The sequence below is a fragment of the Pyrus communis genome, chromosome 6 (assembly GCF_041283825.1).
Source record: "Pyrus communis isolate YQ-2024b chromosome 6, ASM4128382v1, whole genome shotgun sequence".
Taxonomy (NCBI): domain Eukaryota; kingdom Viridiplantae; phylum Streptophyta; class Magnoliopsida; order Rosales; family Rosaceae; genus Pyrus; species Pyrus communis.
Genome location: NC_142570.1, coordinates 762,320 through 778,915, shown reverse-complemented (window position 1 = coordinate 778,915; position 16,596 = coordinate 762,320). Strand labels below are relative to the sequence as shown.

At 37.7% G+C, this 16,596-nt stretch overlaps 3 protein-coding genes across 4 annotated transcripts; 1 reads left to right on the top strand and 2 right to left on the bottom strand.

Moving 5' to 3' along the window:
• The first annotated feature begins 1,051 nt into the window (after positions 1 to 1,051).
• Positions 1,052 to 3,932, top strand: LOC137710809 (ABC transporter G family member STR-like). Its single transcript, XM_068449940.2, has 4 exons — positions 1,052 to 1,405; positions 1,514 to 1,693; positions 1,778 to 2,046; positions 2,177 to 3,932. The coding sequence occupies exons 1-4, from the start codon at positions 1,052 to 1,054 to the stop codon at positions 3,834 to 3,836; spliced, it is 2,463 nt and encodes an 820-aa protein (XP_068306041.2). The 3' UTR covers positions 3,837 to 3,932.
• A 92-nt stretch (positions 3,933 to 4,024) lies between these two features.
• On the bottom strand, positions 4,025 to 7,328 carry LOC137710810 (TPR repeat-containing thioredoxin TDX). 2 transcript variants are annotated; one of them, XM_068449941.2, is made up of 10 exons: positions 7,008 to 7,328; positions 6,865 to 6,898; positions 6,022 to 6,174; positions 5,836 to 5,923; positions 5,658 to 5,738; positions 5,464 to 5,528; positions 5,213 to 5,353; positions 5,031 to 5,144; positions 4,719 to 4,749; positions 4,025 to 4,575 (listed from the first exon to the last, which is right to left on the bottom strand). In XM_068449941.2, the coding sequence occupies exons 1-10, from the start codon at positions 7,115 to 7,117 to the stop codon at positions 4,241 to 4,243; spliced, it is 1,152 nt and encodes a 383-aa protein (XP_068306042.2). In that variant the 5' UTR covers positions 7,118 to 7,328; the 3' UTR covers positions 4,025 to 4,240. The 2 variants fall into 2 exon arrangements, with proteins under 2 accessions (XP_068306042.2, XP_068306043.2); XM_068449942.2 differs by having other exon boundaries at positions 6,022 to 6,171.
• Positions 7,329 to 8,210: 882 nt separating this feature from the next.
• Positions 8,211 to 12,920, bottom strand: LOC137710919 (protein TIFY 6B). The gene is made up of 7 exons (XM_068450082.2): positions 12,410 to 12,920; positions 10,266 to 10,459; positions 9,804 to 10,099; positions 9,591 to 9,681; positions 9,171 to 9,507; positions 8,971 to 9,031; positions 8,211 to 8,662 (listed from the first exon to the last, which is right to left on the bottom strand). Exons 1-7 carry the CDS (start codon positions 12,492 to 12,494, stop codon positions 8,539 to 8,541), a joined length of 1,188 nt encoding a protein of 395 aa, XP_068306183.2. The 5' UTR covers positions 12,495 to 12,920; the 3' UTR covers positions 8,211 to 8,538.
• Positions 12,921 to 16,596: the final 3,676 nt, after the last annotated feature.

The following is a 16,596-nucleotide window of genomic DNA, read 5'->3' as shown; positions in this document are numbered from 1 at the left end:
CATAACCCATAAAACTCTTCTCGTTTTGCTTTTTTGGCTTTCTTTCTTATCTTGTAATGTTGTATGATAATCTAAACCGTCTATTTTGTTGTTCTAAGAAAACCCACCAACCCAAAGCTATGAGACAACGACTGCATCAAATCAAGAACAGTCGCTTATGCGTGCATCAATAACATTATAGATGTATAATCAGAGTAACCAAAGTCCATTCGGGAATAACATAACCATGTAGGGCTAGCACCTAGATGAATGGTCTGTTAACTCTTTACACTTCTGCTTATAAGCGCTTTTGCTATAAGCACAACAAATTGCCAAGTAAAATTCAAGTGCTTCCATAACCCATAAAACTCTTTTTAACTTTTTTTCTGTCAAAGGTCGCAAAAAGCCCTTCTGGTTATCAGAAAGCACTTTTGAAATGAGCCCCTTAATCATGTTACAAATCATATTAGAACAAACAAGCTGAAATTGGGTTCTTGAGTTTGGCAGGATCAAACTGTGTTTTCGTTTAACAATGACAGGATTGGAAATCTGCCATCAAACTATGAGTTTCGTTTTTCTTCTTTTGTTCGACCGACTACAGTAAGGGCGGTTCGGACTTAGGTGCATAGGGCGCTAACGCTTGTTCTTTGCTCTAGCCAATTTGACTATGTCTAGGGTCCGTAAACTATGTTTTCGTTTACTCTAAAACAAAAACGACAGGTTTGGAAAACATTAATTCTGCCAAGTATTCTTCATATCGCCAGTGAAGAGGAAGTTGTCTCATGTGCACAAATGAAACAAGAACAGAACATCGTCCGGAAATAGCGAAGCTATTTACTGACAAACCAAAGGAGAATCGAAGGCGACTGGTACACGCGTAAAACAGTTCCCCATAATTCTTGCCGTCTGATTGTTCACAAGCTTCAAACACTAAAGTTAGTTTGATTTTTACCGTCACCTTTTGTCCACATTCACCTGCCCTCTACCTTCTTTTATACCATTTCACACTTCAATCCTCAGTCCTCAAAAACTTCTTGAGGCCTGAGACCGAACTGAGCATCATCGGTTGAAAATGGCGAAGATGGGGCGGAATGTCATCAACAGAAGCCTCGAGAGTCTGTTGGACATGGACCAATCAGTTGCTACGAAAGTCTCTGGCCCTCCTCGACCCACGAAGATGATTCCAGGCCATGGACTTGAGTTCAATAACCTTTCGTACAGTGTAATGAAGAAGCTGAAAAAAGACGGGGTTTGGATCGAGAAAGAAGCGTATCTTCTCAATGACATCTCTGGCCAGGCAGTGAGGGGTGAGATCATGGCCATCATGGGACCTAGTGGTGCTGGGAAATCCACATTTCTTGATGCCTTGGCGGGACGGATTGCACAAGGGAGTTTGGAAGGCTCTGTTAGAATTGATGGAAGAACGGTTAGAGATCTATATAAGTTTTTCTCTGTGCAGGGCGTCCAGTCTTTCTTATATTTTCGGAAACTAAAAGACAATGATTGCATATATAAAGTGGATTCATATTTTCAGGTTACTACAAGCTACATGAAGATGGTGTCGTCTTACGTGATGCAGGACGACCAGCTCTTTCCTATGCTGACTGTTTTCGAGACGTTCATGTTTGCAGCTGAGGTTAGGCTTCCTCCCTCCATTTCGAGGAATGAAAAGAGAAAGAGAGTCTATGAACTCCTTGAACAACTCGGCTTGCAGGTAAATTCCAAGTCTCTATAGCACAAGTGTGTGAACTTACTGCACAAATTACATATCTTGATTCTGATGAGGTTATATGTGCAGAGTGCAACACATACTTACATTGGAGATGAAGGGAGGAGAGGAGTGTCAGGAGGAGAAAGGCGGAGGGTGTCAATTGGGATTGACATCATCCACAAACCTTCACTGCTGTTTCTTGATGAACCAACTTCTGGTCTTGACTCCACAAGCGCTTTCAGTGTCGTGGAGAAGGTAAAGGAGATTGCTCGAGGTGGTAGCATCGTGATGATGACCATACATCAACCTTCATATCGTATTCAAATGCTCTTGGACCGCATGACAATCCTTGCAAGGTAAAATTTTGCTCAAATGTTCAGAATCAAGGCCTCTTGGTCAATTAAGGATTGAAGTGTTGCAAACACAGACATATAATTTGACATGCATGATGCTTGTTCACTAAGCTATCTAATAATATGGTTGCAGAGGAAGACTGATATATTTGGGAAGCCCGCACGGTATGTCTGCTCACCTTTCTGGATTTGGAAGGCCAGTTCCGGATGGTGAGAATGGCGTCGAGTATCTCCTGGATGTGATTAAAGAATATGATGAATCAACCGTGGGACTAGACCCGTTGGTGTTGTACCAACGTGACGGGATCAAACCTGATCAGGTGGCCAGAACCCCAGTTTTAAAAACACCAAGGAGAACTCCTTACAATAAGACCCCTGCATCCAAGCACGCAATCAGCCTCCGTAGTCAAGCCTATTCCGTGGGAAACAGGACACCTGGACCAGGCCAATCTGGTCGGTTTGATTACGAGGATGCTGATGAGGATGTTGAGGATTTTGACAACTCCCTTGAAAGGAAATCAGTTCATATGACACCAAAGCATCATCTGAGCAGTGGTGTGTATAACCCTCGTCTAGCGTCGCAGTTCTACAAGGACTTCCCTGTCTGGATATACCATGGAGTCAAACGAACCCCTTGTCGCCCACCATCATGGACTCCAGTTACAACTCCAGGAACGACACCTGGACTGACGCCACTCTCAGTCTCGGGTATGAAGTATCAAGTTTCAAACCAGTATCCAACACCTCAACTCATACTGCAGCCACCAAGACGCACTAGTACTAATACCCATGCACTCTTCACCCCTTCCATTAACTCCTCCAATGCACCTTCTTACGAAGAATTTGAAATAGAAGACGAGCTTGATGAGCCTGACCTCGGGCCTAAATATGCAAACCCGTGGCTCCGTGAGGTTGCAGTCCTCTCGTGGCGCACAGCGCTCAATGTGGTTCGCACTCCTGAACTCTTCCTGTCGCGTGAGATTGTGTTGGCAGTCATGGCACTAATTCTGTCTTCCCTTTTCCGACACTTGGGTGGTGATACTTTCACAGACATAAACCGTCTTCTCAACTTCTACATCTTTGCAGTCTGCCTGGTTTTCTTTTCGTCCAATGACGCTGTCCCGACTTTCATCCAAGAAAGGTTCATTTTCATCAGGGAAACTTCTCACAATGCTTATCGTGCTTCTTCCTACGTCATCTCTTCCCTCATTGTTTATCTCCCGTTCTTTGCCATCCAAGGTTACACATTTGCTGCCATTACCAAATACATTCTTCGCCTCAAAAGCAATGTTTTCTACTTCTGGATCATCCTCTATGCCTCGCTCATCACCACCAACGCTTACGTGATGCTTGTGAGCGCCCTTGTGCCGAGCTACATCACAGGGTATGCCGTTGTGATAGCTACCACAGCTCTTTTCTTTCTGACTTGCGGCTTTTTCTTGAAGCGCTCGAAGATACCAGAATACTGGAGGTGGGTGCATTACATCTCTGCAATCAAGTACCCATTTGAGGCAATGCTATCAAATGAATTCAAAGGAATACGTTGCTACCATGGCACGCCGGCAGATCTTTCCCCCGGACCTCTAGGAGATTTGAAGATCAGTAACCTGCACTTAACATCCCCATTAGTAGCTAAGAACTGTGCGATTATCGGACAAGACGTACTCTCCACGATGGATATCAACAGAGATAACATCTGGTACAATGTTTTAATCTTGCTAGCTTGGGGTGTTCTCTACCGAATCTTATTCTACATGGTCCTCAGATTCTATTCCCAGAACCAGAGAAAATGAGGACTCTTTGTATTCCGGTACCTTTGCCTCTACTTCGAAATTGATTCTCGGAGATGATAGCCGGTACTCGTTCATAGATCATGAAAACAAGTTATCTTTCCACATTTTTTGTTTAAAAGACTATATCGTAAATAATAACGCTTACATTTCGATTCTTGACCATGTCTGGACACATACATAAAGAGAAGTAGAGGAAATACACATCATTTCATATTGGTAGTCTCCAGTAAAAGATCCGACTGGGCGAGAAAGTAACATTTTATTTCCAGTACACACACATAAATTAGTAATTTTACGACGCAACTTTGTCGGAATATAACAATCTTCCCAGATGGAAACCTCTTTCAGTTTATGACTTAAGAAAGTACCATTACAAAGGCCAAGAGAATCGCACCAGGATTTGCTCAGATTGAGCCTGCATGTTGTGCAATCTTCTTTTCTAGTGCAGTTTTGTCTGCCCCCACCATCTTGTCAACCTCCTTACCGTTTTTCACAAAGAAAAAGGCCGGAACACTGCTGATATTCCAGTTTGCCGCCACATCTCTTGCCTCATCGATGTCAACTTTAAAAAAAACGACTTTTTTGTACTTTCCAGCTAAGCTTGTATACAAGGGAGATATGAAGCGGCAAGGACCACACCATGTTGCTGTGAAGTAGAGGATTGCAAGGCGCGATGTCTTTGAAGCAGCATTCAACTTTGTCTCTAATTCTCTGGCTGAGTGTATACCAATTACTTCTCCTGTCAAAACCAAAAAATGATAGAATCGAAATTAAATAGATGATATCTTGCAAATGGTGTTATCAAGTCGACATGAACCTTTAAAATACCGGCATTATTTTAATACAAAATGGCATACGAATAAAACAAACCAAATGTCATACCATCCTTAAGAGCAGACGACGCATCCCGTTCCTACATGAAATTGAAAGAATTGTAGTTTAGTTTCGTATGAAGGTTCTCTATTATTTTGCCATCGTCTTTGTCTTTGTCTCAAATTTTGGGGTCAGCCATATCTGTCCCTTATATGAGGTCATTATTTAGTGACACAAGGAATTAAGGGAAAATGACTACTGCCTCCACAAGGCCTTACAATGCATAAAATGAATGAATGAGCAAACAAATACCGCCACATCTACCAAAAACGATGTGATATTTCTTAACAAAAGCATTATTAACTCTAGTACAATACTCACTCGAGCTTCAGCTTGCCGCTTTCTCTCCTGTTCAGCTCTTTTTGACTCCCTTTCTTTACGCAAGCGTTCATACTTTCTGTGATGCTCTTCAATTTTGTGAACATTAGGTTCAACCTGAAATAAAAATGAAATTGTAAAGGAACAGTTTCGTTAACTTCTCCTCCTAGAATAAGGAAAATCACCTTTTTAAGCACCAAACCAATCTCCTCATCATGATCTAACTTTGATGCTACATGCAGATCACTCGCTGCCTCTTCCCATTGACCCAACATGGCCTTAGCCATTCCTCTCATTTTATATCCTTTTGCAGAGTCGGGGTTAATCTGGAAAAACATATACATAGAGATCACTTGTCAATATTCACTACTGTAGAAAATTCAAACTTCTTGTACAGTGGATACAAGAACGAGTACAGTGAGGGTCACCAACCAACCTCTAAAGCTGCATTAGCATCACGAATTGCCGCATTTGGTTTATTCAGTTTGACAAAAAAACTAGCTGAAAGCAAGGATACGAGGTTTCTAAGGGAACGATACATATGAAAAAAGGCGACCAAAACATGAAAAAATGTAAGCACAATTAAATAAAAGCAAAAATTGAATTTAGAAAAAATAGTAATCAATTTACCTCTGGTTGCTTTTAGTATAGCTGAAGCTGGGTTCAACACTATGGCTTCTGTTATATGATCTATGGCTTCGTCCAGCTTACCTGAAAAGGATAAACAACCAATTAAAAGACAGTGAAACAAGCTGAGAAATGTCAACTAAAATGCTAATTAAAGATTCAGAACAAGCAGATGCCATGCCTTCAGAGATAGCATCAATAGCTTTTGATTTTTCTATTTGTGCAGCATCCTGCATTTCTTCTGTAACTTCAATTGACGGATCTCCCATCTGGACATGAAAAATAGACCCGGTACAACTTTTAAAGGAAGGATCATTTAGAGAGGATAAAAATTAAGCATAATAGGCGAGGGTGTTCTAACCCTTACCTTTTGTGGAGGATCGTTATCAGGCTCCACAACATCAGTAACATCCAACTCGATATCAGATTCAACAATGTGATCGTCATTATCCCCAGATGGTTCACATTTGACATCAAAATGTTGTTTCGTGTCTGACATGTCACCGTCATCTTTATCCTGCTACCAGAACCAACACAACAAAAATATCAAGCAAAATAAAATACAACCACACAAACACAAACACAAACAATAAAAAGAATGCTCAAAGTTTTGGGGAATTCGTCAACGTAGCGTTATGGGTTATCCCGTTATTTCTTTGTCTGGTATAATTCATAGATATAAATAACACTGAAGAGGACCAGAACAAGAAATCCTCCTATATGCATGAGAAAAGTGACCAAGCGTATGGATGTTCAGAGCCATTGAATTGCCAATCACTATTGCTTTCATTCAAATCTTAGCAACCCAACGGCTTTAAACATCCATGGTTTCTCATGATCATAATAGAATTCCTCGAACCACAACACGACGCAACCAAAGTACTTAGGAAGTTTACTCATGCGTGCTTGTGCGCGTGCGCGTGACTGTGCCAAACTGTTATAAAACAACATGGGGAAATCCGAAATTCCTGCCACTTACAAAACCTACTGAAATTTGAAATTCTGAGAAAGTGAAAATTTCCTAGACAATTTCAAATCGAGGAAAAGTTAGAATCTTGACTGATCAGAAGCACAGCATTCCCAAAAAGCTAATTATGCAAGTCCATAACTCCCATATGCATATAAACATGTGATACATGAATACAAAGTACAAAAAACTAAAATTTGCACAAAGATTGAAGCTTTACTGTCAAGAAATAAGAGCTCTCACCATTTCCGGAACCGGCGGAATCCGAGCACCGAGGCTGCAAACAAATAAACCCACATGCCAAAAACAAAGAATTAGATTCCAATCACATACAAGCATACACAATCAATATATACAATCGTATACAAAGATAGCAAAGTTGATACCTTTGGAGATAGGACTTGAAGAAGGCGAGAGAAGGGGTGTGAATAATTGAAGGGTTTGACTTGCACTTGCTGATGAACTCCTTCAGCTCTCGTACCTTTGCAGCATCCATTGTTCTCTCTCTTTCCGTGTCTGTCTCAGTCGCGAATCAGAAGAATCACTTTTCAAAAAAGTCGAAAGTCGAAAGCCGAAAGCGCTTGAAGCTTGTGGAAGGAATTTTTGAAATTGGGATTCGGTGAGAACGCACCGTGTTAGCAGTGATGGACATTTTTTTTTTTTTTTTGGAAACTAGTAGTGATGGACTTTGCCGTTACCCAACCCTCAAATTTTTACAGCGTTTCGGCCCTTCTTTTTAGGGCAAAATCCAAAAGTAAGTGCAATTTAAAAAGAAAAAAAAAGAAAAGAATAATATGTTACTTTACAGATGGAACGGTTCATATTATAAATCATTTTACAAATACCACTTTTGCAAAAAATTAATTAAAACTAATGTCTTTTGGTTATCGAAATGTATAAAATCAGATGAATGAAATTGGTAAAAGTATTAAGAATCGTCTCTATATTTGCTACAATAAATTGACTAAACGACCTTAGTTTTAGCTTCTTTTTTTTTTTTTTTTTTTTTTATGTAGAGATGATCTTTACAGATGACTCATAATATGAACAGTTCTACTCATAATATAAAACTATGTGATTCGAACACAAATAGTTTTGAGTATGTCTTTTTACTTATTCTTGAGTAACCAAATATTTAAAAAAAAATAAAGAGTTGGAGGAGACAAGAAGGCATGCGGAAATCACTTTCGAAATTTGAGATTGACTAAAGTGCAAGGGGACATGTATAGTAGTACATTACTCTGATCAATTGACCTATTTCATGTACACTACTTTTGTTCGTGTGTTTAAAACTTAATCCTAACAAGTTTGCCAATTGTGTCATGTAATCATTGCATTTTTTTTTCTTTTTCTTTTTGGTGCTAATTGCCATAACTTTTAATTTTCACTTTAATAAGAAGCACTGAGACAAAGAGAGGCGAACATAGGACCTTAGGTGTAGAAGTTAGACAAAGAGAGGCGAACATAGGACCTCAGGTGTAGAAGTTAGACAAAGAGAGCCGAACATAGGACCTCAGGTGTCGAAGTAACTTCTAACCGCTTGAATTACAAGTCAAATACATTCATTTATCCTCTAATTGTAATTTGCATTCTTAGAAGGCAAAATCTGTTTGCTTTCATTCCATTCATGTCAAATTGTCCAAACATAAACATATCAATACAAAAACATGGCCTCTAGATTTTGCCCTTAAAACGCAGGAAGGTAAAACAATACATTTTTACAGCATAGTGAAAAGTAAAAAACATAAAACTTTAACCATATATCTATATTATCTAATCCTTCAGGTCAAAAAATTGATCTTACAACTACCAGCACACAAGCAACTGTTAAAACAATGATCTATGCCAACATCTCCGAAGCAATTGGAAGCTTTTGTTGTTTCTTCCCATTTCGACCGCACCCAACCGCCGTAAGCGCTAATTTATAGACTGGGGAGGACAAGAACTCCAAGAGTTGAGCGAGAAACTCACACCTTCCGATCCGGGAGTGCTGCAGTCTGGAGATTTTCTACTGACACTGTATGGCGCTGTGCTCATCATCCTAAACACACAAAGTTCTATGTCAGTTGATAAAACTCGGTACTCAAGTCTGGATGTGATGAAAGAATCGATAAGCAAAGTGTTAATGATTGTATCAAATTCACGTCAAAGGCAATTAACTTCAATCTATACATGTAGGGTTTTTATGCAAAAGGCCTCGATGCAAAAGAAGCGAAACCATTTGATATAAGTTGTGATTTGTTTTATGAGATGGCCGATGTGGGACTTTTTGCTTTGTTCTACAAATTCGTTTCTGTATAAGTTAATGTACGCATGTACTAGAGGGGAAAAGTAACCGTTGAAATTTACCTCTCTTTGCGCTTCTCAAAAAACCGGGCCAAGGATGCTTTACGTGATTGAGGCACAGGTACTGCAAACACGGGAACAGAGATGTTATTCATGCTCATATATTAACAAATTCAATGAAAAAACAAGAACAGAAGACATTGTTTATCACAAAGTATTAACAGTAACACTAGCATACATAAAAGAAAGCACACAAATTATACCTGCTGGAATCAGGTTTGTCATAGGCGATCCCATTGAACTGACTTCTGTAGAAGGCTCTGAGCGGTCAACAGGAGATGCTGAAGTTCCTACTGGTTTCACTATAGCTATTTCATTGGTGCTATTAAATGCTCCTCCAGAGTTAGAACTCACGTATGAAGTTGCAGAAAGAGGACTTGGAAGTGCAGAGACTGAAGATGTAACATGGGACTGGTTCCTGAAAAAACCGTCGCCTCCTAGTGAAGGCCTAGGTATCGGTGCATGCACTTGAGTTACGGATGTTGCCTTACAATGAGTTGGAGATGATCCATTTCCAGCCAGTAACATAATAGCCTGGGCCTAAATAGAGAAATAAAGAGATTAAAAACAAAGAACCTAATTTATGTGCAAACTTAAGAATCAAATATTCAAATATACAATACCTTCTCTGGAGATATATCATTATAAACGTTCACAGAACCAGCATAAAAGATGGTTAACTGAGCAGGCGCCCCAGAAGAATTGGATGCATTCCTGCAAAAGTAATTCAACTTAGCATCTAGAATTTCCAACTAGTTATGATTCAATATACGTTGTACAATTGCATTTGCTTACAAGCAGAAATGTGGTCTAAATATGATCTGTGTTAAAAGTACCTGAGATCAGTGGTACCAACTACGGAGGTTGTAGAAGGAAGAGCAGATACAGGGGCCAGAACCGGAACTCCTCCAAGTGGTTGCAGTTTTATGGTAGAACCAATATGCCCAACAGGAGCATGGGACTGAAGAACTGGAGAACTCAAAGTAATCGGAATCCTTTGGTTGTGTTGGCTGACTACCGGGTATATCATTACATCTTGTGATTGATGAACTGAATGTGCATCAAATTGAGGCATAGGATATACCGTCGTTGCACAGTGGTTTCCAGCTCGCTTATCAAAAACGAAATTTTTCTACAAAATTTGTGCAAAAATGAGCCTACATTAAAGCAACTGTAAATAAACAACGATTCAAACTTCATTTGTGCTTCTAGTAAACTGATAAGTAAGAATATTGTTCCCAAATCCTAAATACCTGAGGCGATGTTGAAAAAGATTCAGAAAGTAAGAGAAGAAATACCTGAATCCCACCAGAGAACAACTTCTGGCTGGAGTGAAAAGCATCAGCAGTTGATATAGTAGTAAATGCAGATGAATTATCATGAGCAGTTTTTCTTGGCCCATCTTCTTGAGGAGCCTTGAAAGACAGGAATTGCGGAGGTGCAGAAACCTTGTTTGAAAATGACCACTGCATCCCTGAACTTCTTGGCACCACTGCAAAATCAATAAAAATGGAGTGTCGGGCAAATAGTTTGAACAAATAAATTCCTTCACTGTGCTGATGATCGCTTAAAGTACCCCACATATAAGCAATATGGGAAGTTTGAGGTTATATGGCTCTGTAAATAGATGCCAACAAGAAACATTTCTGCCTCGGAATGTAGTTACAGTAAATTATACCCGAGATCGAAAACAAATCTCAACAAGTGTGTTCATCACAGCTGTCTAACTGAGATGCATAAATTCTTAACACAAAGAATCTTTAAGCAAAGAGATTACCATAACGATAATACGAATACAGCCATATGTAACGTGCAAATTGTTAACTTACGTTATTTTCTAAATAGATGAGGAAGCAGAAAACAACCAATGACCTCAAAGAATTAGCAAGCTCCTACAAAAGACCTCAAAGATCTAGCAAACTCCTGCAATATTTTATAATCCTCCTTTTGGAACATTTGCGGAGCACACTTTGTGATAAGAAGCCATACACTATAAAGTATTATTATTATTAGTATACTTTATATCGCGTATGTATATTTAATACGTACTTTATTATAATTCTAGGTACGATCCAGAGAGGCAGAATCTATTCACAAGAGCAGATTTAAGAACAATATATATAAAATTCAGAAGACCACAAGTTCCATGTTATCAAAAGGAATTATTCAAATACATTGCATTATAAAATTCATCAATCATAAACTTAATATAAATGTTTCACATTTGCATAAGGTTTTTTAATACAAATGTTGTACTACCTGCCAGCCTTGATCAATGCAGAAATTCTTTTACTATGAAAGCGAACGTGACACGTTGCTTTAATCCATGACATCCCATACGCACGTTAGCGGAAAAAAAAAAATTATACTGCCTAACCCAACAAACTAAAATATGGAAGAAAACAAGGGGCACATTATATTAAGTGCAAGAAGGAGTGTAAAACTAAAGACAACTACACCGTGTTCTTGTAACCAAGTCACCAGCAAGCAAACCCAAACGTTTCTATAAGACTGACTGACAGACTCACAAGTCAACACAATTACAGTCAGCAACCCCAATTTACCAATTTACATATAAATCCTTTTTTTTTTTTTTTTTTGTTATTCAAGAGATATTCTACACTGAATTCTTTAAACTACGGAGAGAGGCATTCAAACTTGGGTGTATAGGGAAGAGCAAATTACTTTGGCCAACTTTACTAAGCTCAAGTATGGTGTATGTGAAGAAAGTTGAAGTTTCACCGTAAAACCAATTGGCAATATGAGGAGTAGCTCACTATTCATAAACACATGCAAGGTCTTTTTTTTTTTTTTTTTCCGATGTGGGATTCGCTTTCACGTGTGGCAAATTTTCTAGCCTAACTTGTGGACAACACAAATTAGATGACTGGAGCATGTTTGGCCATTAGGCTTCACATATGAAACAATCTCTTTCTGATACATACATGAAGAAAGTTGAGGTTCCACCATAAAACCAATTGGTAAATATGGAGAGTGATCCAGCTACTTACAGCCACATGCAAGGTCCTCATTTCCCTTATGTTGATTCACTCTCAACAGTATGCATGCATAAATCAACCTTAAACCTATAAAAACACTGTAATTGAGTTAAATCGATATTTATCTTTACTGCAACAGACTTGTAACTCAAGTAATTAAGAGCATTTACCTATGCATACGAGGTCATGAGTTCAAAAAATCAAATCCCCCTCCCCCAAAAATATCTTTACTCAGTCAGCAAGGTGGATGCTTTTGATCAGGAAAGTGGGATTAAGAAACTAAACTGCAAATTAGACTTAACTGAGGTTCCAAACTCCACATGCAACCAAACAGATTCAACACAAGCTCAAAATACTAATTACAAACAGAGAAATTCATCCACAAGAAAATCAAACTCCATAAAATACAATTAATAACTAATAAAAAAGACCTGAAAGCAAACCTGAATTCTTGGTTTCTTTATTGGGTTCTTCCTTCAGAGTCGCACCACCACTGTTTGAGCTCAGGCCCAGAAAATCCCTCTCCATTATTCCAACCTTTCAGCTCAAAAACCCACAAAAATTTCAGACCCAAATTCCACCAAAACCAACAAAGAAGTTAACTTTCTCGAATTCTTTAGAACCCCAGCAGGAAAAAAAGGCCTGAACTTTCAGCAGCAGAGCTCAAAATTCTTGCTTGTTTGGATAGAGAGTAAGACAGGGACGAAGGGAGGAAGAGGTCTAGCTATATAATAACTTCTCAGTAGCTCCTCCTTTCTCTCACATTTCAATTGGGTGACAGTGTTGAATCTGGACCGTCGGATTTGTAAAGAACGTACTTTTTGTGGGGTGGGGGCCACCGGCCACCGGCTGGTTCTCGGTCTCCGACCTCGAGTTGCCGGTCGAAGCCCACGTGCGGCACCCGAGCCTATGATGCGTCGCAGCTGGTTTGAGTAGTGAGGAGTGATGCTGGGTGGGACGCGTGTCGGGGCTCGGGACTTCCATTCTATATAATTTTTGGTATTTTTTATTTTTATTCTTATATTTTTATTTTTGTTGGAAGTGTTGTCGTTTTTAATAAGACTGGGTTTTTGCATGTGGGCATGTGGGTGACGTTTTGAGGATAAAGAGGGAAACGACGCTTTCTCTGACCCTGGTGAAACGACGGCATTTAACCATGAAGGCGCAATCAAATGCCGCCACGTGGCGTGACTTTACGCTGGAAAGCTAAGTCATTTTCGTTACATGTTGTAATTTAGATAAATTTTTGTTATGTTTACGTTATTTGGTTTTTTTCACCTAAGTTTAAATTCTTTTCAACATGTTATGTTTACGTATTAATATTTTGGTACATTACATATTACTAATTTTGGTACGTTATGTTATTTTTGTTTTAGTATGTACCATGGTATTGGTACAATGTGTTAACTTAACTTTGGTTTGTACAATCTAATGATACGTTATGACCCTTAAAAAAGAGAGAATTTTTCATATTAAAACTTTGTACTAAAAATTAATTATATCAAATTCTTAACAATTAATTATTGGGATAATGACTCGATAAAAAATTTCAAACTTATTTTCTTTCCAATAATTTAGGGATTTTAGATCTAATCAGTTTCAATATAAATAACTCTTATTTTCATTTTTTTTTTGTTTTCTTTAAAATTTACTTAAAATGATGAGTTGGAAATTAAAAAATGACATGGATAAAGACGGAAGCACCTTAATCAAAATACAAAGTGTTTTAATAAAAAGTTGAAAACCCACTAATGTTTAATTAATAAGATGTAGAATTGGAGCGCTTTTATCTAATTTTGCCAATAATATAATCAATAAGTATTTAAGCAATACATGCACTTTTTATTGGAGTTTTGAAAGAAAAGAAAAATGCTAGATAAATCAACTATTCGCTAAATTTGCAAATTATATCATAGATTACTAATAAAAAATAAACACACTAAATTAACAATTAGAAATAATTATAATCATCAACAACTACATCGTATAATTTATAAAATTTAGTATAAATATTTTGTTTCTCTAACGTTACTTTTGATAAAAACATATATGTCTTTGTCTCTCGAAAATTGATTCCTTTCTTGTGGTCCTAAACATGACGAAGTGTGTGACGCACTTTGTAAATTAAATAATTTACTACTTATTATTCTATTGTCCAATGTGCACATGAAGGTGGGCATGTGGATGGCCTGAGAAAAAAATAATCCAAATGCTTATATTATTGTATATAAAATAGACTTGTGGAATGCATTTGTCCTTGTATAGCATTATAAAATGCGATGATGCTATTTACACATTATTTTTACATTTTGTAAACTCTATCAATTTTCAGTCGTTAATTTTAAATTAATTAAAGAAGATTAAAGGATAAAAACTAACACTAAGAGGTAAAAATATAAATATGGATAGCACCATCCCATAAAATATCCATTTGAGCATAGTATATGTAACCAACATAATTGGTTTTTGTGAAGGGTGATATTGACATTTCAAAATAGTTATACTAAGCTTCGTTTGTTCCTCTTCTTCTTCTTCCTTTTTCTTTTTTTTTTTTTTTTTTTTGTTTTTTGTTTTTTGTTTTTTTTTTTTGTTTTTTTGTTATGGGGTTGCATAAGATGAAATTCTCACCAACAACTCTTATTTTTATAAAAAAAAAAAAAAAAAAAAAAACACACAATATAAAATTTATGCTCGGGTGTAAAAGTGTAGAATATCTGCTCTTTATCGACACTAACAAGTCACTTAGTATAGGTAATAATTAAAAAAAAAAAAAAAGGGATTGACGGTACGCTTTTTGTATGTTGTTGCAATACAACTACAAGTGCATTTTCGCTAATCACTCTCAAGTGGTAGTAATATTTATTACCTTATTTATTATCATCGGATGAGTTTAAATTTTGAAATTTGTGTATAATACTATACAAATCTCGAACATAAATCTCAAAATTTAAACTCATCTAATAATAATAAACAAAACAGTTAACAATTGAGCATCACCATCACTTGAAGTAGTGAGCAAAAATATTCTCATACAACTACAATGCAACTTGTGCCTAAGAATAATATAATTAGCTTATAAGATCTTTGGCTCTCTCTTTTGCCTTTTGACCATCCAAAAGTTTGTGGACTTAATAACTTTTACATTTGGAAAAAAAAAAAGTTTCCAAATTAAAATAGTTGGTGGTCTTCCTCACTCGGGTCCTTTGTTCTCTGGATTGAGATTTTTTCTGAATCTCTGAGACCGAAACGGATGGATCGGAAAATTCGGAACACTATTTAAATTTTGTGATTTCGATTAACACATTTTATTGGCATACTTCACACAAAATCAGCTCTTAAACCGTCAATATCTCTTTCTTTCTCTTAAACAACTTGAATTTTCAAGTCCTCAGCACCAGACACAAAAGACCTGAAGAGAATCTCAATTCATGTTCTCCCACCCTCTTCCTCCCTTAGGAGAGATTTTTCAGTGTGACCGGAACACTGAATGATACACGACGTGTTACTATACAAATTGTGGATATGTGTGTTAAAAAGTTAATAACTTAAATAATAAAATTTCCCACTTATATAAAAACACGTAATATACTACCCGTATTCCGATCACAATCAAAAATATTTCCTCCCTTATAATCCAACGAAAATATTTTTAAATAAATAAACAAATAGTTGGTAGTTTGGACCACGTCATGGCCCATGCAGCTCTATTCACCCGATCCGTAATGGAGGCATTACCAGAATCCGGATTACAAATTGGCAAATTTAACCCAAATCATTTTGTGACGGGCCTTGTGTTGGGCCTTATGATGTTAAATGGGCTCAAATGTTAAGCAACTTACAGGCAAGACAAGCCCAACTAGTGCGACTGCTTCAATGGGTCAATGTTTACCTAAGGTACCGTTTGGTACGTGGGACGGGACGGAACAGAGTGGGACAAGGCGTTCCGTCCCACGTTTGGTGCTCCTAAAATGGGTGGAACGAGCTGTTCCACGGGACGAGTTTTGGGTGAATTTTCGTTCCACCTCACCCCCTGGAACGACTCATTCCACATCCGTGGAACACAAAATTATAACATCTCCGTCTCCTTCTTCTTCCTCCTTGTTTCCATCCGAGGGCATCTTTGCTCCCGCTCCGTTCCGTTCCGTCCTGTCCCGTCTCGTCCCGTCCCGTCTGCATACCAAACGACTTCTTCTGGGCAAGCTTGAGGTATCAGTCGTCCCTTCTACTCCTCGCTCGTAAATTATACCAAATTCATAATATCAACTTGGAACAAAATAACCCCTTGATAATGCGGTATAGCGGGCAGTTAGTACTACGATCCAGTAATATTCATATTCACTCGTAAGTAAAAAATCTTAGATTCGATTCTCACCAAAAGCACCAAAGATAAATTTAAACTACATTATTCCTAACTTATTATGAGGCTAAGCCCATATTCATTGTGTGATTAAGCCTATAACTTTCTTTTAGTGTAGATAATATCGTTTGTTAAAAAAAATAATATGGTACAACGGTATTTAACTAAAATTATAAGTAAAACATTTTAAGTTTGAATCTCATAATTGACGCTAATTCATTATATTCATGTAAAAATATATTTTCTTCATGTGGTTTGACTTTCACCCTACTT

Bases quoted from the DNA above. Each gene is read 5' to 3' on its own strand.
- LOC137710809 (XM_068449940.2), top strand. From the start codon at position 1,052: ATGGCGAAGATGGGGCGGAATGTCATCAACAGAAGCCTCGAGAGTCTG. The intron at 1,694-1,777 runs GTAAATTCCAAG...TTATATGTGCAG, and splicing joins TTGAACAACTCGGCTTGCAG to AGTGCAACACATACTTACAT. The intron at 2,047-2,176 runs GTAAAATTTTGC...ATATGGTTGCAG, and splicing joins CGCATGACAATCCTTGCAAG to AGGAAGACTGATATATTTGG.
- LOC137710810 (XM_068449941.2), bottom strand. From the start codon at position 7,117: ATGGATGCTGCAAAGGTACGAGAGCTGAAGGAGTTCATCAGCAAGTGC. The intron at 5,924-6,021 runs GTAAGGGTTAGA...TTTCATGTCCAG, and splicing joins ATAACGATCCTCCACAAAAG to ATGGGAGATCCGTCAATTGA. The intron at 5,529-5,657 runs GTAAATTGATTA...CCTTGCTTTCAG, and splicing joins TATACTAAAAGCAACCAGAG to CTAGTTTTTTTGTCAAACTG.
- LOC137710919 (XM_068450082.2), bottom strand. From the start codon at position 12,494: ATGGAGAGGGATTTTCTGGGCCTGAGCTCAAACAGTGGTGGTGCGACT. The intron at 9,682-9,803 runs GTACTTTTAACA...TTACTTTTGCAG, and splicing joins GTTGGTACCACTGATCTCAG to GAATGCATCCAATTCTTCTG. The intron at 9,508-9,590 runs GTATTGTATATT...TTCTCTATTTAG, and splicing joins ATGATATATCTCCAGAGAAG to GCCCAGGCTATTATGTTACT.